At 33.9% G+C, this 26,862-nt stretch overlaps 1 protein-coding gene across 2 annotated transcripts in view; it reads left to right on the top strand.

The window, feature by feature from the left end:
- The window catches only part of Tanc2 (tetratricopeptide repeat, ankyrin repeat and coiled-coil containing 2), a 454,690-nt gene that overhangs the window by 311,814 nt on the left and 116,014 nt on the right, over nt 1-26,862 (top strand). For both annotated transcript variants that reach the window (XM_076870152.2, XM_077110543.1), the window contains exon 10: nt 23,172-23,453. In XM_076870152.2, the coding sequence (XP_076726267.1) occupies nt 23,172-23,453 (282 nt within the window). The remainder of the gene's footprint in view (nt 1-23,171; nt 23,454-26,862) is intronic.

Below are 26,862 nucleotides of genomic sequence, written 5' to 3'. Positions count from 1 at the left end.
ATAGTTCTTTTTTTTTTTTTTTTTTACAATTAACCCAATTCCACTTTCAAATAACTTTATGCCACTTCACAGGTAGTGTAAGTACCTTATAAAAATAGATGTAAATATTACCAATTCCTTCTTCTTTCCTCTGTATAATTGCTGTCATTCCACACATGGTACCCAAAATACATAAGATATAATAAATTTGCATAATCTAATTCACTGCTATTGTTGCTATTATTATTTTGAATGAGTTGTTGTCTGTTAGCTCAGTTAAGATTAAAAAAATAATTAAGCTTTTATGTTAACTTCATTTAGGCCTTCTTCAGGCCTCTTTTTTTCTTTATGTAGATCCAAGTTTCTGACATAATATTTTCCTTCTCTAAAGAATTTTTTTAAAGCATTTCTTGCAGTACAAGTCTCCTGGTAGGGAAAAAGCTCTCAATCTTTACTTTGCTGAGAAAGTCTTTATTTATTTATTCTTTACTTTTAAAGGATAATTTCTCTAAAGATTTCTAGATTGATGGATTTTTTTCTCTCAACACTTTAAATATAGCACTCCACTTGTTTTTAACCTATATGATTTCTTCTGAAAGGAAGTCAGATATAATTCATAACTTTGCTCTTCTATAGTTATTTTTCTCTTTCAAGATTTTTTGTTTTGGGGATGCTTTGTTTTGTTTTTGCAGTACTGAGGGTCAATCCTAGGCAAGTATTCTACTTTTTCTTTCATTAGTCTCTACTTCATAACCCATGACTTCTAATATTTGCCTCTCTCTCTCTTAGTTTAAGGAACATCAATTTGCCCTTAAATCTTATGGATCTTGGGAAAGTTATTGGTCATCAGTCTATTCAGCTGTTTACTTGTTAGGGTAAAGTGGTCACTTACATGTGGAACTAGAAACTAGAAGTCTCCCTCTTTACACTGTGGTGTAAATCTCTCTCAAGGAAGTAAGTGGACAATCATAGCATTTGTTTTATGAGTTTTTCATGTCTTAGAAAGCACCATTTTTCTTTGTCTTATGGCTAGTATCTTAAAAATCACACTGATTGTCATTGTTTCATACATATGTGTGTGTGTGTGTGTGTGTGTGTGTGTATTATATATAGAGAGAGAGAGTATACGGTTTTATTATTTTGTGTGTGAGAATTAATCTAATCCTAGTAACTATATCTTGACTAGAAGTGGAAAATTTTTGTCACATTTTTTATTATAATTATTTGTATATTATTGTACAAAATAAGATTCCATATGACATTTTTATACATGCATATAACATGCTTTGATTGTCTCTACTCCTCCCTAATCTCCCCTTCTCTCCTTCTGCCTTGGTCCCTTCATTTCAAATTTTTAAAACAGAAATTATAGATGAAGTGGACCAAAGCATAAGCCCATCTCTCATTAGAAAATAATCATCTTGGTAATTAATAAGTGGAATGGCATAAAATTAAATGCTTCTGCAGATAAGAGGAAATAATTAAGAATATGAAGAGAGAGTCTACAGAATGGAAAAAAATCTTTGCCAACTACTCTTTTGATAGAGTATTAATATCCAAAATATATAAAGAACACAAAAAATTTAACATCATGAAAAACTAATTACTTACTCAATAAATAGGCAAAAGATCTAAACAGACACTTCTCAAAAGAAAACATACAAATGGCCAACAAATATAGTGTTTTAGTCAGCTTTTATGTCATTGTGACCAAAAGACCTGACAAGATCAAATTAAAATAGGAAATATTCATTTTAGCTCACAGTTTTAGAGGTTCAGCCATGGTTGACTGACTCCATAGCTTTTCACCCAAGGTGAGGCAGAACATCATGGTAGAAGAGCATGGCAGAGAAAAGCAGCTCAGGACATGACAGCCAGGAAGTAGGGGGTAGAGAGAGAGGAAGCAGGGATAATACAGTCCCCAAGGGCACACCTCCAGTGGCTGCTTCCTCCAGCTACACCCTATCCACCTTTAGTTATGACCATTTAATGCATTCAAATTATTAATATATCACATGGATTAATCCACGGTATAGTTACAGCTCTCATAATCTAATCATTTCACTTCTGAATATTCCTGCATTGCCTCATACAAGAGCTTTCAGGGATATCTTATATGTAAACCAATACATACAGAAAAAAAATGTTCAGTATCTTTAGCAATGTATTTAGGGAAATGAAAATTGAAATCACACTGAGATTTTTAACTCACTTCAATTAGAATGATAGTCATCAAGAATACAAATAATAAAAAATGCTAACAAAAATGCAGGGAAAAGGGAATACTTAACATATGCTTATACACCATTAGTACATCCACTATGTAAATTAGTACATTCACTATGGTAATCAATATAGAGGTTCCTCAAAAGATTAGAAATGATCCAGGTATGGTGATACACACTTATAATCATCCCAGTGACTAGGGGAGGCTAAGGCAGAAGGATTGCAAGTTCAAGGCCAACCTAGGCAATTTATTGAGACCCTGTCTCAAACAATGAAAAGGGCTGTAGTTCAATAATAAAGCACCCATGGGTTCTACCCTGAGTACTGAAAAAAGAAAAGACTAAGAATGGAACTACCATATGACCTCAGCTATACCACTCATTGGTAAATATCCAAAAGAATTTTTCTTTTGGTATTTATCCAAGAGAATTAGAATCAGCATACTATAGCTGTACCAGCACACCCATGTTTATAGCAGTGCAAATCATAATAGCCAAGTTATAAAACAACTTAAGGATCCATCAACAAATGAATAGGCAAAGAAAAGGTAATACATATTCATAATGGAACTTTATTTCCCAATAAAGAAGAATGAAATTGTATTATTTGTAGAAAAATGGATGGAAATGGAGAGTATCATGTTCAGCAAAATAAGCCAGATTCATAAAGTCAAGGGTTGTTATGTCTTCTCTGATGTAGAAGCAAGAAACAGAGAGCAGAGTCTCATGAAAATTGAAGGAGAAGCAGGAGGACGGGGAGGGAAAAGGGAAGGTCTAGAGAATGAAATAGACGGAATTATGGTATGTGCTTGAATGAATATGTAACAACAAATCCCACTATTATGTATAATTATAATACACCATTTAAAAAAAAGCAACAGCCTTAGAAATTTTTTATCTAAAAAGCATATAGTACCTATAAGAAGAATTAAACAGTTTCATTATTTGCATAAACCTCACATGTGGCTTTATCAGAACATTAGCTATTAAATGGATGTGAACCCAGCCTTCTCAGTAACTTTTCTAAAAGGAATAAAAAACAGTCTTTAAAAGAATATCCTTATTTTCTTCTCTGGATATTGACTGTAAGGCACATTTTCCCCCTCCCCTCAGCTTCCTGTAGGAAATTCTATTCATTGAGTGCCTTGGGCAGCATCCAGATTTTGCCTGTGGTGTGCAAAGAGATAGAAAATAACAGTTTTCCTTCCTTGCCTTGTTATTTAAAGGCTTCTTGTTTGTGACACTAGCTTTTAAACAGAAATGTATCCCTGAAAGTTTGCAAACAAATGATTCATTTCCTTTTATTGTCATAGTACAGAGTGCTGACTTTCAAAGACCTGGTTGTGCATTCTATAAACTGTCTTTCTCTAAGTCTTCCTGTCCTTACCAAAACCAAGTCTATATATTTCCCTGCAGTTGAGAATGGAAAATCTATATTAACTTTTTTCTTTAATGAATTCACTTATTAAACATTATTAAAGATACATATCCTATGACAAAAAAAAAGGTAAAGTTACTAAGTTGAATGACTGTGGTGGGATGAGTTGATAAGATACGAAGGCAGAAGTTTACAGTTTGATATGATTGTGTCAAATACATGTATTTGATGGTTATACACAGAAGGGATATGAGAGATTCAAGGTTATTGCTAAAAGCCTGATCAAGTACGTAGTAAAAGCAAAAGATGCTGAAAACCTAAATTTTATTATTTAACCTTATTAAATGGATGACAAAACTGAGACTTAGAATGATCCAGCAGGTCCTCCAAAGTTACAGTACTATATAAAGCAATGCAATGGGAAAAAACAAAAAAGATGATATCCAAGAGATAGTCTTCACAAGAGTAATTGACAGCATATGACAAATCAGTTGTAATGATTAAAGAAGAAATCCTGGAAAGTCCCAATCTTTTCTCTGGGAAGACCAGACAATCTGTAATATTTTGTTAATTGTGATAACAAAAGGAAGAGAACAAATAGGTCAAGGTGAGTGAGATAACTCTATTTAAATGTTTTAAGTTTGAGATTTATATTGGCTGTTCGAGTAGATGATTCTGTGAATTGTTGGAAATACTATAGAGGAGTTGAAAAATGAGGTATGGAATAAAATACAAACTTGGAAACCATCACGTCTCGGATAGTTGGGAAAGCCATTAGTCTATTCCTTTCAGATTGAGATTGAGAAGAAAAAAAATATAGAACCTAGTATTTTAGGGATAAACTAAAAGGAAGTCTCAATATAGATATAGTAGGAGGCAAGGACAAGAAAAGAACTAGAAGGAATTGTCATGATAAGCCCAAGAAGGGAGAATATTTCCAAAAGTAGGGATTAGTTAACAGTGTGGAATACTAAAGAGTGATTAAAAAGCATAAAGACTGATAAATAAATTACTGACCTGAAGGGACTTGAGTCAAATTTATTTTAATAGAGTAATATGGATGGAAGCTAGGCTGTGAGTTATTACTATGAATGTAAAGGTTGCAATATGGCTCTTTAAAAAAGTTGGCTGGTGAAAGAAAGAAGGGAGATAAGGCAGGACATCAATTGGAAGAAGACTCAAAAAGAGCCAATATTTTCTCAGTACCCTTTTTGTTTTCAGTCCATGGGGACAGGGTGAGGTGATTGTGATTACACTGGGTGTCTCTTGGCTTGATGATATGACTAGTAATAGCAGCTAACAACCAGATGCTATCCGAAGCATGTTACAAAATATTAACTCATTAAATCCTCATAGTATTATTCTTAATCCTACTTTAAAGATGGAGAAACTGATATACCACTAACATAGGTCACACAGCTAGTAAGTGAGAGAAACAGGATACAAACTGAAGACATTATCTAGAGTAAGCATTTTTCAGACCATTATCTTTAGACTGTTTTTTAGGATCTGATTCAAATTGGTTTTCATTCTTCAAAAGCTCATTTCCTGGGTTTCTGTCTCCATTAGTACAAATCCTGAGAATAAACAAAAAACTTACTCTTGTAATTGAAAGGATCAACCCTTCTAGAAACTCAGTAGACAAGTGAGCCCCTACCTTGATTAAATATTTCTTAAGAGCAAATAAATTCTTTTTTGCCTTATGTTTGATGCTAATGTTAGATCAACTTTTGTCTGAAGCACATGTGTTTTTCTTATTTTGTGTAGAGAATAGCATATGTGTCATGAACTCTAAGAATGAGTCGAAATTTTTTCTCTGAGGAACAGAGGTGTTTTCAGGCTGGTCTTTGTGGTCATTATGGAAGAATGAAAGCAAATACAACTGTGCTTTTATTTGCACTGGACCTTGGCTATGTTATACACACCCTGTCTTCTGCCAGTCCTGTGAGTTGTTGGAAATACTATAGAGGAGTTTAGAAATGAGATTAGTCCTGTGACTAACTTCTTTTAAAATGATTCATGGTTGTTTTCATGAGTAAATATGCTTTAGCCAAAATCCAGTTAGACCTCTTTTACCACCCACTTCCTTTTTCCCATTTGCCCCTTTGCAGCTGTTTATATTTACATTTAGGCAGATTGGTCTGTTATCCTTAGTACATTTTTAAAGGTTTAGTTTTTAAGAAAGGTAAGTTTTCTCTATAAACTTGTATATATAATTATAATTAATGTTGATCTCACAGATTATATTTCCTAGAAAGAATTCATATGTTGCCACAAGCAAAATTTACATTAAAGAGATGCACACACTGAAGTCTGGGTGGTTCTTGAATCCCTTAAAGAAACTGCTTTCCAAAGTTTGTGTTATTTGTATGCCCTATTGGAATTTTATTAGGAAAATATATTTTATTAGGAAAATTTTTCACATATACAAAAAGTTGAAGGCATTTTATAATAAATATTTATATGCTAATCACCTTGATTTTATCATTGACATTTTACTATTTTGTGTTTTATATATCTATTCTTCTACCTATCTCTTTATCTACCCATCATTTTTTGTGCATATCATAGTAAATTGGAGATATCCGTATACTTTATTGGGATATTTTGATAAGGTGGGGTAGGATTATCTTCCTGCTCTGTTGCAACCCTGCGACTGCCATAATTTGGGTGCCAGGGTTAAGAAAGCCACATTGTATAACTAAATGGTGTAGATTAGTTCATCTTTTTCTCTTAGCTCCATTGTAATTACAATAGTATCTTCTCTTTTGATTATTTTAGTGGTTTCTGCCGTAGAAAATCTCTTGCAAACCAGCTGATAGTCAAAAGAACCATTTCTTTAGCAGTGTGAACCTGACAGAATATTCATTACCTTCATGCCCTACAATGCAGACCAACAATCCTTTTTTGTTCCTATGCCCTAAATTTATAGTTGGGTACATTAAAAAATATGTCTTTTATTCTATTGATCTGACAGAAGCTTAGGTTCATAGATGCAGAAACTGCTTCTGCACTGTTCTTGGTGTCTGCAGTTGTTTTACCATATGGTACTGAGCTAATTTTGTCTGTGTTCTTCTGTTTTGTGAATTGATTACATTTTTAGAAAAATTTTTAAATAACTTCTTTAAATATCAGAGCTTTCTCAGTAGGATAAAATATGATAAGACATTATGTCGATATGAAAATGTTATTATAATTTTTTTAAATACTGAATTTTGGTACTCCATATTATAAATTGGCAGTCATATTCATGAAAGCCTTCTTTGAAACAAAATGTAATCTTGGACCTGAGAAGAAAAGTCTGTTTAGGAAGCAACTCAAGTCTCCTAATAGTTCTTCTCTTGGAAAATGTCATTCCAAACATGGAATTTCTATAAGAAAGTACAAAGAGAAGTAAGGGGAAAGTATCTAGCTTTGCCAATCTGCTAAGCCTAATCAAATCTAGTTATCACTGGGATAACTTCTGTCACTTTCAGATTTAATAGTCACATTCTATAGAGCAGATAAAATAGAATAGAAAAGTCTTGGATTTTGGTGTCAGAACTAGGTTTTGATTTTAATTCTGCAATCAGCTATATGATCTTAGTTCTCTATAGGCCTAAATAGATTCAATAAAAATGATGACAGAATTTTGTGAGGGGCCACATTTCCTCCTCTGGTGAAAAGAGCCCACACCTGAAGCAAGCTTGGGTAAGGATTATTGGCCCTTCCTTTTCACCTCCATAATCTGTGACAAACAGCTTTTCATGGTTCATGGCAGCTGATCTTTCTGTTTTCTCTGTATTCCTGGGAAGTTCTTAGACTGCTCAGTGAGTGTTTTGAGACATCTCAGTAAGAGCTCCCTACATCTGTGTATCTGCTCATCCACCAAATACTCTCAATGCCCAAGGCCTTCTGAGTGATTGGCCATCCCATACTCAAGTGATAGCACAAAATATGATCAAGAGCTCCAAGACTCAGTACCTTCACTGAACTAACCACTAAACTAACAAACACAGATTGAATCAACTTTTTAGAGCTCTGGAAAGCAAAGCATTGAGATAGCAAAACTTAAAGCAACAGGGAATGTTTAATGAAGAGATTACTGAATATCAGCATTAGATGAAATCTCTAGCAGACTGCCGAGATAATAGAACTGAGACTTTAGTGAGCATGCTGAAGTTGGGAAACCTAGGTGCCCTTCAATAGATGATGGATAAAAAAAAAATATGGTATATATACATAATGAAATATTACTCAGCCACAAAGAAGAATGAAATTATGGTATTTGCAGGTAAATGGATGGGATTGGAGACTATAGTGATAAGTGAAATAACCCAATCTTGAAAAATCAAAGGCAAATTGTTCTCTCTGATATGCAGATGCTAACACACAATGTGAACAGGGAGAGAAAAATAGAAATTCATTGGATTAAACAAAGGGGAATAAAGGGGAGGGAGAGGGAGGGAAATAGAAAAGACAGTAGAATGAAAAGGACATAACTTTCCTATGTTCATATATGAATATGTGACTAGTATACATTATGTAAAACCACACAATGGGAAGTTACACTCTATGTATGTATAATATGTCGAAATACATTTTACTGTCATATATAACTAAGAAAAAAAAGAACAAAATCTCTTTCCTCCTGAATGAATGTTTGGGGCAGAAATAGACAATAACTATAAACAAACACACAGACACACCAAAAAAAAAAAAGCTGGGAGAGCCAGGCATGGTGATGCTCCTGAAGTCCCACCTAGTTGGGAGGCTAAGGCAGAAGGATCACTTGAGCCCAGGAATTTTAAATCAGTTTGAAAAACAGCACAAGTCTTTCAAAAGACAAAACAAAAAAAAAAACCTTTGGAAAAGTTACTGAATAAAGAAATAACTGCAGTAACAAAACAAGCAACTACAGCAAACTCCTGAGAAGAAGGCAAAATTTGATATCCACTGTTGCCACATGATAATATTCAAAATGAAGTTGTCAACAGAAACTTAAAAGGCATGGAAAGAAATGAAAGTATGACCAATGTACTGGAAATAGTAAATTGACAAAAATCATTCCTGAAGAAAGACATCAGACTTACCAAAGACTTTAAATCATCTGAATTAAATATGCACCAACAGCTAAAGGAAACCATGGACCAGAAAAAAAAAAACACTGAAGCATACCAGAATGATGTATGAACAAATAGAGTGTATCAATAAAGAGAAGAATTGTAAAATGGAAACAAAAAGAAATTCTGAAGACAAAAAGTACAGTAGCCAAAATGAAAAATTCAGAAGAGGAGTTCAAAAACAGATTTGAGCAGCAGAAGAAATAATTAGTAAACTTGAAGATAGACAATTGAGATTAGTCTAAACATGCTAAAGAAAAAAAAATTTAAGTCAGGCACAGTGGCACATGCCTGTAATCCTAGCAATTCGAGAGACTGAGGTAGGAGAATTGCAAGTTTGAGGCCAGCATAGCAATTTCTTGAGACCTTGTCTCAAAAATAAAAAGGGCTGGGAATGAAGCTCAGTGGCAGAGTACCTCTCAATTCAATCCCCAGAAAAAACTTTAAAAAAATGAATAGACTCTAGAAGACATGTAGAATATCATCTAGTTTACCAAAATATGCAAAATGGGAGTCCCAGAAGAAGATGAGAAAATGAAAGCATCAGAAAGAATCTACAAAAAAACACACACTAAAGCTAACAAAACAAATTCAGCAAAGTTACAGAGTACATCATCCCAAAAAAGTCAATTATATTTCTGTATACTATCTATGTTAAAGATTAATAAGATGTCAGAACTACAAATTCAAGGTAATCTACAGATTTTACACAATTCCTATCAAAATGCCAGCAACCATTTTGGTAGAAATGAAAAAAAGTCATTCTCAAATTCATATAAAAGTGCAAGGGGCTATGAAAACTAAAACAATTTGAAAAAAAAATACAAAACAGCAAGATTCGTGCTTCCCAATTTCAAAACTTACCATATTGCTACAATAATCAAAACAGCATAATATTGGCATAGGAATACACATATATAATATGTATTATATAGTAGAATTGAAGATTCAATCCTCAGTGCTGCAATAAATAAGTAAATAAAATATTTTTCTTAAATAATTGAATTTAGAGATCAGAAATAAATCCACAATCTGTGATGAACAGCTTTTCAGCAAGGGTGCCAAGTCTATTCAATGGGATTAGAACAATCTCTTCAAAAATGCTCAAACAACTGGATGTTTACATGCAAAAAGAATGAAGTTGAGCCTTATTGCACACAGATTTATTAACTCTAAATGAAAATATAAGATCTAAAACAATAAGACCCTTTTTCTAAAAAGTATAAGGTTAAATCCTTATACCCTTAGATTGGGCATTGAATTTTTAGCTGTGACATCAAAAGCATGAACAACAAGAAATAGATAAATTGGACTTCAGAAAAATTTAAAACTTTTAGAAAAGTAACAAGGGACATTATCAAGAAAATGAAAATACAACCTACAGAATGAGTAAAATATTTGCAAATGATATATCTGATAAGGATTTTGTATCCAATATATATAAGAGCTCCTACAATTCAACAATAAAAAAAAAGAAAAAGGGGCTCGAATTGACATTTCTCCAAAGAAGATATGCAGATAACCAAATAGCATGTGAAAAGATATTCAATGAAATGAAATACCATTTCACATCCACTAGTATGACTAAAATAAAAACAAACTAATAAATGGTGATGAGGGTGTGGAGAAATAGGAATGCTTGCATATTGCTGTTGGGAATATAAAATAATACAGCAACTGTGGAAGAAAGTTTAGTGGTTCTTCAAAACTAAACATAGAATTGGTATCTGAACAAATAATTCTGTTCCTAAGTATAAACCCAAAAAAATTGAAAACAGGTGCTCAAATTCATGTATATAAATGTTCATCACAACACTGTTCACAGCAGCCAAAAGATAAACAACCCAAATGTCCTTGAGTAGATGAATGGATAAACATTGTGGTATGTAAATACAATTTATGTTATTCAACCATAAAAAGAAATTAAGTATTGATATAAACTACAATATGGATGAACCTGGGATTATAGAAGAAAAGATAGAAGCCAGACACAAATAATCACATATAATATCTGAAATATTCAAATAGATAAATCCAGAAAGACAAAGGGCAGACTGTTTGCCAGAGATTCAAGGAGGGTAAAATGGGAAATGAAAATTTAGTACTACAGGGTTTTCTTTTTAGGGTGGCAAAAGTATTTTGGAACTAGATAACAGTGATGGTTACACAACATAGTGAATGTACTAGATGCCATTAAATTGTGTACTTTTAAATGGTTAATTTTGTGTTGTATGAATTGTACCTCAATAAAAACAAAAATTTGTGAATGTATGTAAAAATCTATACCATGCCAAAAACATAGAAGGTACTCAACGATAAGTTTTTTCTTCTTTCCCTTCTCTTTCACCCCTAGTCTTTATTTAAAACAGTTCTAGACGTTATCTTTCCCTTCAGAGAACTTGCAATATATTTGGAAAAACAAGATTTAAAATGTTAACATAGGAAAAATGGCAGAGTAGAGGAACCCACCATAGCTGCTCTCTGAAGTTAAATCAAAACAGTTCCATGGCATCAAATTGAGGTAGGAAACTGGGAAAATGCCAGTAGGTAACTCAGAGAGCTAGTGACCAAGTAAAAATCAGAAATATTGGTTTCTATAGTGGAGAGAGATTTATAAAAGGAATAGATTACAGCAATACTGAGTGCACAGTGGCTCAACTGGGGGAGTGAAAGGTCCCCTTCAATAACCCAAAAGAAGTTCTTACAGTGAGTTTAAGAAAAATAGCACTGCTATCCAGCAAATTTGCAATCTGAGATGAAAATGTACTCAGGAGCATATGACAAGTAGGATGGCCAACAAGTGATCGGAGTGGGACACATCAGGGTCAGGTGGAAATAGTGACCCCACATCCTACTGTAATACTCATGCCACTACCCTCTGGAGGATAGGCTTATGTATCCACACACCTACCCCCAGCACATAGACTGAGGTTGTCTGAATGAGGGGTGTAGTGCAATCCAGGTCAATCTACAGGTGTGCAGGTGAGAGGGCTGTTGGCGAGCAGTCCTGCCAGAATTACACTCCTGTCTCCAGTCACACTAGCAAAGCCATTGAGGGTGAATTCTGCTCTGAAACAGAGTTCCCCCAGTAGTTATTGCCGGTCATGGAGGGGATGGAACTCAGCATACAGACTCCCCCAACAAGTTTCACTAATTTGAGTCAGAACTAAGGGCAAACAAGCAATACAATATTTGTGTCACATAAACATCCTCATATATGGGAGATTCTGAAATCAAAATCCTGAAAAGAAATGTCTCCATTTTAAGAACCTCAGCAAAAGGAAGCTGAATCCTTTTTAGCTGTCATTGCATTAGCTACTAGATGTAATCTGAGTTCTAGTGTTTTCTAATATAAACTGATTTCTAGTGTTTGTGTTTTTTGAAAGTTCTAATTTTAGGTATTCTAATTGAAGTGAGATGAAATCTCATTGTGGTTTTCACCATATATTTGTTGACTATTTTTATTTCTTCTTTTGAGAAGTGTCTGTTTAGTTCATTACGAATTATTAAATGAATTGTGTGTGTGTGTGTGTGTGTGTGTGTGTGTGTGTTTTAGCCTTTTGTTTTTTTTTTTTAATAGTTGTATGTGGACAGCATGCCTTTATTTTTTTTATATGGTGCTGAGGATAGACTCCAGTGCCTCACACATGCTAGGTAAATGCTCTGCCACTGAGCTACAGCACCAGCCCAAGCCTTATGGGTTTTTTTCAATATATTCTGGATATTAATCATCTGTCAAAAGAGGAGCTGGCAAAGATTTTCTCCCATTCTGTAGGCTCTCTCTTTGTTTTTATTTCCTTTACTATGCAGACAGAGGCTTTTAAATTTTATGTCATCCCATTTATTAATTCTTGGTATTATTTCATGAGCTTTAGGAGTCCTACTGAGGAAGTGCCTATATGGTACCCTATATTTTCTTCTAGCAGTTGCAAATTTTCTGATATAATTCCCAGGACTTTGATCCACTTTGAGTTGACTTTTGTCCAGGGTGAATTATAAGGATTTGTTTTTTTATATTATATATATGGACATTCACTTTTACTGACACCAGTTGTTAAAAAGGCTGTCTTCAGTGTTGTTTTTAATGCCTTTGTCAAGGAACAAAAGACTTTATCTCTGCGAATTTGTCTCTGTATCTTCTGTTTTTCTGATCTACTCTTATGTTTTTACACCCATACAGATTTTGTTAGCAAAGCTCTGTATTATAATTTGAAATTGGGTATTGTTATCCCTCCAGCATTGTTCCTTTTGCCCAGAATTGCTTTGGCTATTCTGTATCTTTTATTCTTCCACATGAATTTTAGAACTATTTTTTCTAGTCCTGTAGAAGATGTCACTGTTATTTTGATGGAACCACCATATGACCTGGTTATACCACTCCTCAGTAATTTATCCTGAAGAAATAAAGTCATCTTACTATAGCAATACATGCATATCCATGTTCATAGCAGCAAAAATCACAATGGCCAAGTCATGAAATCAGCCTAGATGTCTGTCAAAAGATGAGTGGCTAAACAAAATGTGGCATATACATACAATGAAGTTGTATTCAGCCATGAAGAATAAAATTATGTCATTTGTAGGAAAATTGATGGAACTGGAGAACATCATGTTATGCAAAATAAGCAAGACTCAAAAAGTTGAGTATGCTGTTTTTTCTCTGATATGTGGAAACTAAAGAGAAAACGTGGGGGAAGGCATCTTATGAAAATAGGAGATAGTATAGTAGAACAAAAGAATCAGAGGGAAGGAGGTGGAGAGGACAAGGGGAGGTACTGGGGAATTAAATTAATCAAATTATGTTATTATCATGTATGAATATGTCATAGTGAATTCCACTACTGTGTATGATTATAATTTCCAATAAAATTTTTTAAGCATTAATAAAGGCTGGGGGTGTAGCTCAGTGGTAGGGCACTTGCCTGGCATGTGTCAGGCCCTGGGTATAATTCCAAACACCATAAAAAAAAAAAAGTAAAAACTTAGTAAAATGTTAACAGTAAAAGTCAGCATATATTTTAGCACTAAATTATATAAACAATATGGGAAGTAAATTGAGGACACACTTATATTAAGATAAAAATCTGGATCATAATTAATGTAGATAAGGTTTAAATAGAAGAAAATGGGCATTTCGGGTAAAAAGGGCAACTTGCACTAAGGTAGAGAAATAGAATGGAGCACATTTTGTCGAGATATGCTAAAGAAATTGTTGTATGCTAAAGAAACTCCCTCACATGGCACTTCATAGTGAACTGTGAGGAGTAGAGATGATAAGAATTGAGTTATTGGGCTGGGGATGTGGCTCAAGTGGTAATGCACTTGCCTGGCATACATGGGGCACTGGGTTCGATCCTCAGCACCACATAAAATAAAATAAAGATGTTGTGTCCACTGAAAACTGAAAAATAAATATTAAAATTTTTTTTTCTCTCTCTCTTTTAAAAAAAAAGAATTGAGTTATATGACAGAGAGCCTTCAGAATCTGGAGAAGAGCTTTGATTTGATGTGGCAGAAAACTGGGTCATTGGAGATTTTGGAAGAAGGGAATGACATGATGCATTCATAGCAATAAAAATTTGGTATGATAGAATATGCAATATGAGGTTGCTGAGTTAGGAAGTGAAGTTCAAGAAGCTGGTAAGAAATCAGAAGAGTAACAGAGAAAGCCTGAGTTAGGTGGTAACAGTTGGAAGTAATCAGAAGTGACCTATGAGAGAGATCTATGAAAGGAAAAATCCACAAGATTTTTTGAGATGGCTAGGACAAGTGTGATTCTTAGTTAAATAACAAGAACTTACACTTTGTATTCTGAAGATGTGGGCTGTGATTCAATGACAACTTCATTTATCCCCTCTCTACTATATAAAAATTTATTTAATAAAACTCTTGATTCATTTCTTCAATATTTTTTCATTTAAAAAGTATTTATTGGGCTGAGGTTGTGGCTCAGTGACAGAGCGCTTGCCTCACATGTGTGAGGCACTGGCTTCAATCCTCAGCACCACATAAAAATAAATAGACAAAATAAAGGTATAAAAAATGTACTTATTGGCGCTTTGTTATTTAACACAGATCATATGTTTTAGAGTTTTTGTTTGTTTATATTATAGTACTAGGGTTTGAACCAGGGATTCTCTACCATTGAGCTTATACACCCAGCCCTTTTTATTTTTTGAGTCTCATTAAGTTGCTTAGGGCCTTACTAAATTGCTGAGGCTGGCCTCAAATTCATTATCTTTCTTCTTTTTAGCCTCCTGAGTCACTTGGATTACTGGTATGCACATTTACACCTAGCTGCAGACTATATGATATAATGATAACTTTTGTTATAATAAGAGTTGCTACCAACAGAGAGCTTGCGTTCTAATTAAGGAGACAAGAATAAACAAGAAAGCAAAGAATAAAATATTATGTCCAATTGTGATATAAGAAAATAAAATCATTTTTATTTATTTACTTTTGCAGTACTGAGGATTGAACCCATACCCTGGAGCATATTAGGCAAGTGCTTTACCATGTAGCTACATTCAGGTTTTTTAGAGGGTTTTGTTTGTTTGGTTGGTTGGTTGGTTTGGTTTTTTAGACAATGTCCCTCCAAGTGCTCAGGCTGACCTTGAAGTTAAAGTCCTGCTGAGTAGTTGGGATTACAGTCATGTACCATACCCAGCCTATAGGTATTTTTTGATAAATTCTCTGATAGAAGCAAATGCCCTCTTTTTAAAAAAAATGATGGGGATAGAGAAGCAAGCTAAAAGTTTATCCAAGTAAGCTTTCTTAAAAAAAAATAGCATTTATGTCTACACCTAAAGAATATAAAGGAGTCTGCCAAGAACAGACCATCTCAAACAGTCAAAACATCAGGTAGGAAAGAAACTATTGAGAAACTGAAGGACCAGAGTAGTTGGGATATTGAATGAGGGGGAAGTGATGTGAGATACCTGCAGTGGTATGGATAAAGGTTCTAGGTCATTCTGAGACTGAGGACAGTGGGAGGGAGTTTTGATTTTATTCTAAATACAGTAAGGAATAACCAGAGCATTTTATGTAGGAAGTAAACTGATCATTTTTGTCAGCCCTAGTCATTCCAGTCTCAGACAGGGCTACTAATAATGAATATGTCTCTTTTTACTGTCCCTGCTTTGATAATCCTTGCCTTGTGAGTTCTTCACTCTTCTTAGCCCATTCGCTTTCCTATGTGAACAAATGCTTATATCAACACATATAAGTTTCTATGCCCTTAATAAGTTATATGAAAATAATTATCAGCCAACTTGTGCAGGACATTCACAACCCTTTCTACACATATTACACATATTATTCATCAATGGCCTGCATAGCGTACAGGAAACAAATGTAGGAATTCAGGGCTTGGATGCTACATAATCAGAAGAGTATTGGTATAGTTTTTTGATTTCAGTAGAGATTAACTCAGTGGACCATTTTGTTGGCCTTAATTGAAATTGAAATTTAAACATATCTTCATATATCCAAGTTTTAATTTGTTCCTCCCAGATGTTAAGACTTTGTCTCTAGTTTATATTGGTGGGGTTGGGAGGAACCTTTACATAACAGAAAGTATGAAAGCTATTTCTGTAAAACAGTAAATCTCTCTGATACATTGACATTTTGGTTCTCCTCAGCTCCATAATCCCTCAGACTTGAAGCTGGAAAAGTTTTAATTCTTCTTCCTATCTTACTACATTTAATTTTTGACAGATTTTATAATTCTTCTGTTGTCTCTCCCTAGTTCATACCTTCAATGAATTTTCCAGGACTTTTGCAGTGAGTAGTCTTCAAACTACTACTCAGTCTGGCATTCATTCTGTCCCAGTAGAAATAGCTGATTTTATATATTTGTATTTTTCATAATTTTTAATCAATATATCTTGTTCTGAATCCTTAGGACCAGAAGTATTTCAAATTTGGAGCATTTCAGATTTTTGGATTTGGTATTCTCAGTCTACAGTTTAAAAGAGTTAACATTTTAAGTTAGATACATGTTTTTTTTTTACTTCTAAAAAAATTGTATGAAATAATTGTGAGAGAAAAGTAACTAAAATAAATAAATTATGCATTTTTTTCAATTAACTGATGCAATTTAACTAGTTGATGGATTTGGCAGTATAGTCATTGCATGAAAGAAAACTAAGTGATTTTAATGAAATATTATCTTCTTTTGTGAGTAAAATAACAATTTGTGTTTTTGTTTTTTAATATAGCTAAAATTTATACTGAAAATTCCTTTTAAAAATTAAAACTAAAGGTATCATTCATCTTGTCATCTCTTCACTACTTTTGTTTTGCATATTGACATTCATCTGCACAAATTTCAGGTGTAATGATAATATACTGCTTTATATTGTTTTACTAAATTTTATATTATGAATATTTCCTGCAAATCTGCAAAGATTTAATATTTTGCATTAATGTTTATATACTAGGTTTATCATTGTTATATATCATATATCATCCTCATTAACACCACACATACAACAGTGAACATGTGTGTATTTCTTTTGAATCATTTTCTTAGAATAAATTCCTAGAAGCATACAGAATTTTAAGGTCAAAGTGGCATTTACTATGTATTTCCCTAAAAGTTTTACAGATTTACAATGCCATAAATAACAATTGAGAAAATTCATTTTTCCAAAAGATGGTTTTGAGTAATATCATACACCAGAAAAACATATTTTCTCAAATGGTGTATATAGTTTTTATTTATTAGTTTATTTCAAAGGTAGATATTTTTTTAATTTGTTTTAATTAGTTACACATGAAAGTACAATGACCTTGAGATATCATACATAAAGGTAAATATTTTTAAATGTTTGTTTTCTATGTTGTAAGAATCTGAGTTTAAAAAATACAACATTAAAACATAATTGTGGGTGGGGGATATAGCTCAGTTATTAGAGTGCTTGCCTCGCATGCACAAGGCCCTAGTTTCAATTCCCAGCACCACAAAAAAAGAAAAAAAAAACATAATTGTTATTTTCAAATGTATAATGTGTATCTGCTAAAATGAAGTAATATCTATCTCTGGTTTATAAAGGTATGTTATGATTATTTTAAGAAATCTAATTTAAGAAATGTTGAATAAAACTTTTTAGTGGAGTATTTCTGGTTAATCACCAGGAAATGAATAAATGAAATGGATGAAATTCCTTATGATAAACTTCAAACTAGTTCTAGTTTTTTTTTCTGTTATGTGAATTCTTTTTTTTTTTATTAGTTGCTCAAGACAATACAATAATCTTGACATATCATACATTTGATTCAAATAGGGTATGAATTCTCATTTTTCCACCTGTACAAATTGCAGGATCACATTGGTTATACATCCGTGTGTATACATACAGCACTCCTAGTGTCAGTTGTATTCTGCTGCCCTACCTATCCCCCCCCCCGTCCCCTCCCCTCCCCTCCCCTCCCATCACTATTCTCTACCCATTCTACTGTGATACTTATCTCTTTCTCTCTTTTTTTTTCTTCCCTTCCCCGTCACATGGACTTTGTTTTTGAAGCAATATTTTTAAAAACTCTGATGGAAGACTTGGCAATCACTTAACACATAATTAAATTAGTGTCACACTGGCACAGAAGACTTATAGATTAAGTAGGACAAACTAGGTAACTGAAACAGACCTACAATAAATAAGATAAAGTAAGCATTTCAAATTAGTGATAATTTCTATCAGTGGGACAATTTCTTAACTATTTGGATGGGAAAAAAAATAGTTAGGTCCCTACTCTGTACCATACTCCAAAATGAAAACACTAGAAAAAAGTCAATATTTTTATATTTTTGGATTAGGATCCTTTCAAAGAATGATATTAAAGATAGAAAGAAACCATAAAGAAAAAGACTGACAATTTTGACCACTTTTTTAACTTGTAAAAGTTAAAAGAAAAAATTAGAAAGAAAACTAAAATGCAAAGAAGTATTTCTTTTAAAAACTATGTTATTTGATTAAATAAATACGACAAAGGATTAATGTCTGAATATTCTTACAAATCTACAAAACAAAAGTAGACATCCCAATAGAAATATGAGCACAAGGCATGAGCACACAATTCACAGAGATTGCTAATAGCCAATAAAGATATTAAAAATACCAAAAACAGTGAGATGCCATTTCTACTGTATAAATAAACATTAATAATACCTTCCAATGATTATGGTGAGAGTGAGAGGAACGTGATCATTCTTACATAAAATCCTTCTGGAGAGCAATTTGACAAGATAGGTCAGAAACACAACCCATTGACCCAGAAATGTTGCTTCAGGCATTTTGTTTCAAGAAAATTATAAGGTACCAGTGCCAAGGTGATATTTATCATATTGCTGCTTATAATGTCACTTATCATGAGAGAAACTAGAGCATGATAGGATTCAGACTGCTGCCTAGTGTAGTGGCGCACACCCATAATCCCAGCAACTAGGAATACTGAGGCAGGAAGATTGAAAGTTCCAGGCCAGCCTCAGCTACCTAGCAAGGCCATCAGTTACTTAGCAAGACCCTATCTCAAAATAAAAAAAAAAAATAAAAATGACTGGAGATGTGGCTTAGTGGTCAAGTGCCCTGGGTTCAATCCCTGAAACCAAAAAAATAGATTCAGACTATGAAAAACTTTAGACAAACTAATATTTTTGTACCTCAGTTTCCTCATCTATAAAATGGAAATAGTAATATTCATTAAATAGAACTATTATGCAAGTTAAAATGCTTAGAAACAATTCTGGACACATAGTAGTATTTGTTTATTTTGAATAATAAAGGCCATATCATTGTAGGCTATGATTGTAACAATAGAAAACCAAAATAATCTCAATATCCAACAATGAGATATTGGCTACGTTAATTATGATTTAGTCATATAATGGAAATTCTATACTTATTAATGTGTATTTATGTTTTTTTAAAGATAGAGAGAGAGAATTTTTTAATATTTATTTTTTTAGTTTTTGGTGGAAAATTATATGGTGCTGAGGTTCGAACCCAGCGGCCCGCGCATGCCAGGCGAGCGCGCTACTGCTTGAGCCACATCCTCAGCCCCTATCTTTATGTTTTTAATGGAAAAAATATTTTCACTTTACATTGCTCACTGGAAAGAGCAGATTAGGAAACAGTATGTATAGTATGATTCCATTTCTTTAAAAAATAAGCTTATGTGATCCAGACAAAATTCAAAGAATATGTAATAGTGTTTCTGTCTGGCTAGTGGGAGAACAGATATTATTTTGTTTATTATTACTAAGTTTTCTATAATGAACATATATGTTACTTATTTTTAAACTAATAATAAAATAGAGGAAACAAGCAGTTCCTCGAGTAAACTGTTTCTGTAAGAACCAGAAGTCCCTCTTCTAGGAATACAGCTCAGAGACTTGAAAACATACAAAAATCTTGTTCATGAATGTTCATAACACCATTATTCATAATAGCCAAAAAGTGGAAGCAACCCAATGTTCCTCCATTAATAAAAGGATAAGCAAAATGTGGTATATCCATATAATAGAATTTTTGGCAATAAAAAAATGAAGTGCTTTATGATATTTATTTATGACACAGATGAACCTCCAAAACATTATGCTAAGAGAAGGAAGTCAACACAAAAGGCACATATTTCATGATTTCATTTAAATGAAATGTTCAGAATAGACGATCTGAAGAAAAGAAAGTAGTTTGCTGGTTACTAAGGGCTAGACAGATGGGGCAGTAGAAAGTCACAGCTAAAAATATAGAATGTCTTTGGGCGAATGATGAAAATGTTTATAGAGTTTAGATAATAGTAGTAGCTGCACAAGTTTGCAAATTCATATACTGAAAATCACTGAATCATGTACTTTAAAAGGGGGAATTTCGTGGAATGTGTATTTTAACTGAAAATAATGTTTAAGAAAAGTAAAATTGGGGCTGGGGTTGTGGCTCAGCAGTAGAGCACTCGCCTGGCATGGGCAAGGCCCTGGGTTCAATCCCCAGCACCACATAAAAATAAATTTAAAAAGATACTGTGTCCAACTACAACTAAAAAATAAATATTAAAAAAATAAAAAGTAAAGTAAAGTTGAGTCTTGGCTATAAGACACTGGGATTTTTTTTTATTATTGTTTTGCAATATTAGGGATTGAACCCAGTGCCTCATGCATGCTAGGCAAGTGCCCTACCACTGTGTTACATCCCTAGCCCTTATTATTTTATTTTTGAGACAGTGTCTCATTAAGTTGTAATCCTCCTACCTCAGCCTTCTCATAGTTACAATTATAGGCATGTGTCACCACACCCAACTGTAGATACAGAATTTATTTTAAAACATTCGTTAGCAAATTAAAACCTAATTTTTCACTGAATTCTGTAATTGTATTTATGATTGGTTTGTTTTGCAATACTAGCAACCAAAATCAGGTTTTACTGCATGCTAGGCAAGCACTCTATCACTGAGCTATACCCCAACAACTTAGTTTTGAATTTTAAAAGAGTTTTAAATTTTAAATTTAAATTTTTAAGTAAATTATAAATGACCAAATAGTTATATCTTTATAGCCTCCCCTACTTTTTAAATGAAAAGTTTGGCTGTTTTAAAATTGATACAGGAAGATGTTTGTCAGACTTAAGGGTTTTTTTTTTTAAATATTTGTACTAGTTTTGGAGTTTTTAACTTTACTTAAATGCTCAGTTATCATTCTAATGACTTTTAGACAGGTATTTTGTTTTATTTGAGTTTTATTTTATTGGGTTAAATTTTATTTTATTTTATTGTATTTATTATTTATTTTGTTTCATTTGGAGACAGGGTCCCAGTTGCCCAGGTGATCCTCTTGCCTCAGCCTCCCAAGTGGCTGTGATTACATGCATGGGATTATTGACTAATGGTGTCTGTCCAGCTCAGAGAGTTTAAATGAGAGTGTGTCTAGTCATGTCTTCTCCAATAAACTGTCAGCTCTAGATCCCATTTTATGGTGTGCAAATGGTTTAAATATGTTTTAAAATAATGTAAGCAGTATAAATAGTTCTCATTTTTGCTTTTATTATTTCCCTTTCCCCTGTTCCATCCCTTTCCCTCCCCTGACCTTTCTTGTGCTCCAAAATACCAAAAAACAAAACAAAACAAAACAAAAAAAGAGTTAGAGTGTAATACCTACTTTTTGTAATTTTTTTTTGAGACAGGGTCTCTTTAAATTGCTTAGGGCCTTGCTAAGTTGCTAAGGCTTGCCTCAAGCTTGCAGTCCTTCCTCAGCCTCCAAAGTAGCTGGGATTTATAGGCATGCAATTTCCTCACCTGGATTAATACCTTCTTTTTAACTAATACTTTTATTGAGCATTTATTGAGCACCTACGATATGTTAAGGCATTATGCTAAAGTTAATGGTACAGAAAGGAAATGTATAGATTCAGACAGTGAAAATGGCATATCAAAGAACTACTCTGGGAACAGTTAGGAGGGCAGTAGTCCATATAGAGATGGCCAGGCAAGACTTCCTTTTATCATCAACATAATTAGAAGGTTGATATTTGAAACCAAGACACATCTGTGATGTAGTTTTAGAGAACTGTTAAAGTCTAGTTTATATTTTTCCCTTAGTATATCCATAATCACATAAGCGCAGGAAAGAAATCTTGAGAAAAGTCAAAGGGATCCTCCCCAAGACATGTATATAAGGCAAAAGTCATTTTTTTTTTAATTGGCATGAATGCAGGCAGTACAGATGCAGTGACATTGGGTGAAACTTCAGTTTCTGCTTCCGTGGCTGCTTAACATGTTTAAGATCTTTTAAACCATCAGAATTTTTAGGGGCTTTGCTTCTCCTAATAATATACCCATTATATTAAAAAGCAAAATACCATCATTAATTTAAAGGAATTACTGTTCTCATTGCTGTTTTTAAAGAAATCAACAATCCTATTTACTTTGCACTGCTTTCTACACAACTGATTTTCATCTGATACATACTAGTGCAGCTATATTGGGTTAAATATGAAATACATCCTTATTGGTTCATAAAGAGCTGCTGCCTTAGGCTGTCTGGATGGCCCACTACAGCCTGCTTCACCCCATGTACTACATCCCTGACTCCCTACAATCTAGTAATTAAAAGGTTATCCTCAAGCATAGCTGGAGGCCCTTAGAACCCTTTTTCACTACCTTTGCAAGCTTATTGATTGCTAATACATGGGTCATCCCCATGTTTAATCATTTTTAATATTGCCCTGATTTTCTGATTGTTGGAAGTAACTCATAATTGTTTTGTCAGTTTGCCTTCTGCTGTCTAGTGTAATCAGATGGCTCTAGCACACCTGCATTGCTTTTCTATGTAGGACTCTGTAAAAGTTCAGAATTTAATTAGTCTCAGAATAAGCCCAGAATGCCATCATACTGTAACCCTAATAATCTACTAAAACACACCACTTCCTCCCACCTCCATTTCCCTAAATGTTGACAGTTCCACCTAATTCTCTGTTCTCTTGTCCTTCCTTTTAGTTCGCTTTGCACCATACAGGCCTCCAGATATCTCCCTGAAGCCACTGCTCTTTGAAGTACCCAGTATCACTACAGAGTCGGTGTTCGTTGGCCGGGATTGGGTTTTCCATGAAATAGATGCTCAACTTCAAAGTTCAAATGCCAGCGTGAACCAAGGAGTGGTGATTGTGGGAAACATTGGATTTGGCAAAACTGCCATCATCTCTAGGCTGGTGGCCCTCAGCTGCCATGGTACACGGATGAGACAGATCGCCTCAGATAGCCCACATGCCTCCCCCAAACGTATGTATTCCTTTTTAAAGAATTCCCTACTTAGCTGGGTCTGAAATTTTTTCTGACATGTGTGTGTCAGGCAATATACCCTTTTATCTTTTTAATTTATTTATGTATTTGTTCTAATTAGTTATACATGACAGCAGAATGCATTTTAATTCATAGTACACAAATGGAGCACAATTTTTTGTTTCTCTGATTGTACACAAAGTAGAGTCACACCATTTATCCTTTTATTTTTTTGATCTGTAAAATTTGACTTGCATGTGAGTATCATTACTCAGAATTCAGAGAAAGAATATAATACTCTGTGCATCCAATAGTCATCTATGAGTGACTGAGAAAATCTTTCTCATGGAATAAATTTATGACTCTTCCTGCTGACTGTATGGCTGCTTTGTCCTTTGGATAATGATTACAGCACTTGGCTGTGGAGCCATTTGCATCCATCACTGTCAGATTTTCTTCAACCTGTGCCCATTTCTTCTTGTTACATGCCAGCACAATCTGTTCGCAGCCTTCATTTCTTTGCTGTTGATGTCAGTGTGCTCTGATTGGACTTGAGTTTTATTGTGTTCTTGAAGGATTTTTCCTGCTTCCTTTGAAAAGATGATGAGTTCTCATTTGGCTTCTTTTATCACAACTTTAATGATCACCACCAGTCTCTTGTTTGATTATTTTAAAACACTCATATGGTACGTATTATATGCCAAAGAGTCTCTAAGAGCTTTACAAATATTAATTCATCCAATCCTTTTATAAACTCAGTGAGGTTGTTCCTGTTGTCTTCATTTCACAAAGAAGTAATCTGGGGCTCAGAGAGGTTAAATAAACCTCCCAGGTTTTAACTGCCAATAAATGGTGAAACTAAGAATTCTGGTTTCAGAGGCCATTCTCTCACTCATTTTTCTGTGTGGCTTCTCCTTATTGGTGAAACTGACTCAAGTAAAGAAAATAAAAGAATGTATATAAATGTTCTTTCTGTATATACCATATGTATAGCATCCATTTACCTTGTTTCTTTTAATTGTGTCAGAACATAAAAGAAAGCTGTGGCTCTACTAGTCCAAATCAGTAATCTAGCCCACCACACTTTGAGATAACCTCTAGAAATGGTTTGTATGAGATCATAGCAGTTATGGGGTCTAAAGTCAGGAACCCACTAAATACCCTTCAGATATCCTGGCTTCCTACTGAAATTAGTATTCTTTTATCAAAAAGACAGATTGCCTCTGGTAAAGTTATGAATGTCTAACCTGTAGAAGAAAACTAACTTCTATGAAGAAAATCAGTTGAAAAAGAAAAAACCCTCTTTACCAGTGTATGGTAAGAAATGTTATGAAAGAATTCTTATCTTAAGGGGAAGGTCATGTTTAGATTCTAAATGAAACTTTTCTAAGGTATACTAACATACTACTCTGAGAGTCAGAAACCCAGGATTTGTGTCCCAGCATTCAAATTGACCGCAGTACTTTGTGACCTTGAGAATTTCACTTTAATTGTTTAGATCTCAGTTTTCTCATCTGCAAAATGAAGCAGTATGGTTAAAATTTTGCTTCTGAGAATATTTTCATGGTTGAAAGTAAATTTTCACACTATTATACTATTTTCCTTTAAGTGCTTAAAGTCTATCACACAAAACTACCTTTTATCTGAGTTGTCCAAGAGGTAAGCTATTTTTGTGTGTCAGAAAGAAAACCAGATAGCTAATAGTCTCTGACTCCTCTGTATATCAGTGTTGTAGATAACAGAGTGGTAGAATCATACATAACAGTAGATAAATCCCAAGGGCAAGAATAGCTGCTTTCTCAGAAAGCAAAGGCAACTGGGAATAAGAGCAAGAGTTAATTGAAAATAGTCCATGTACTCCCCAAAGCAGAGATTCTTTAAGGGTAGTTCACTAAGTTATTATCTAATATCCATTGCCTTTTATCTCCTGAAAATCTCCAAAACACTGGGACATTCTGCATTCATGAGATAAATGCCCATTGTTGAGACTATAGATTTGGCCTGATAGTGAACTTTAAAAACTTGAAGCTGAGAGGGCAGTACATACCTGTAATCCCAGCTACTTGGAAGGCTGAGAAAGGAGGATTACAGGTTCAAGGTCAGCCTAGCCAATTTAGCGAAATCTAAAAGGAAGGGCTAGAATTGTGGCTCAGTGGTAGAGCAATTACCTAGCCACATGTAAGGCACTGGGCCCAATCCTTGGCACCACATAAAAAAATAACTAAAATAAATAATAACTAAATTGTACTGTGTCCATCTACAACTAAAAATATTTCTTAAAACTCAAATTAAAAGGGCTGGAAGGATAGCCCAGTGGTAAAGTGCCCTAAGTTCAATCCCCATTACTGAGAAAAAAAATTTTTTAGAATAGTCAGGAGAGATACAGTATGTGATAATATATCTATCAGAATTACATAAGAAATAGCATTGCCTTTTACAGAGTAATTATTTTTGTAATCTATTGATTAAACTACATTTTTGTAATCTGTTAATCAAACTACATTCTACCACTACCATCTTAACAGACTAGTAGTCCTTAAAGAAGAATCAAGAATAAGTAACTGATATAATGCAAGCTATTTTTCAGCATAAATTTGTTATTAAATGAGCTGGCACTTAAAAGCAGAATTTTTTCATTAATCAATAAGAAAGATGTTAGAGGGTTGGCCTAATTTTTTACAGAGTTTAACTTACATTAAACTTGAATAGGTTTATCTGGTATCTCACTGGCCTTCATAATCTTTGGTCATTGGTATCAGAGATGTAATTGTACTAATAATGAAAAGCTATGGTGCTTCTGGCTCCCCTCCAACCCACCCACCCCCACCAAGTCATCTGTAATTTCTTTTACAGTAGTTCATTGCCTGGCTTTCTTTTCTTTACAGACAGTCCCTCAGCCTGCCCCCTCATTGTCATTTCCCTGGTAAAGTACAGAAAAGCTGTCAAAGCAGGCACTACCCTGTCATCCTTCTTTCCACCTACTTTCCCAAATCTCACTTCTCCCATCATTCTCTGCCACCATCACTGTACCCCCAACACACACACACACACACTCACACACACACACACACACACACTCACACAAACAAAAAAAACATTTTGTGAAAATAGACTTGTTGTATAATTCAGATATTGTAACATTAACTACAGCTATTCTCAGTGCAGTAGAGAAGTTCTTTTAATACGAGATTATATTTTCCTATCACTAAAATGACCCAATGATAGTTACTTGAATTTGATATTTGTTGACAGCTACTAAACCCCCAAATAGCTGCTAGGTAAGTAACCCCCACTCTCCCTACTGTGCTCATTTCATAAGTCTGTTTTGCCATTTTGATGTGCATACTAACTACCACCTATTAACTTTTATTTCTACTGTGTTCTGAATATCAAATAGATAATAAGACTC

Source organism: Callospermophilus lateralis, chromosome 11, assembly GCF_048772815.1.
Source record: "Callospermophilus lateralis isolate mCalLat2 chromosome 11, mCalLat2.hap1, whole genome shotgun sequence".
Lineage (NCBI taxonomy): Eukaryota > Metazoa > Chordata > Mammalia > Rodentia > Sciuridae > Callospermophilus > Callospermophilus lateralis.
Note: the sequence above shows the minus strand (reverse complement) of the source record. Positions and strands in the feature narration are given on the sequence as shown.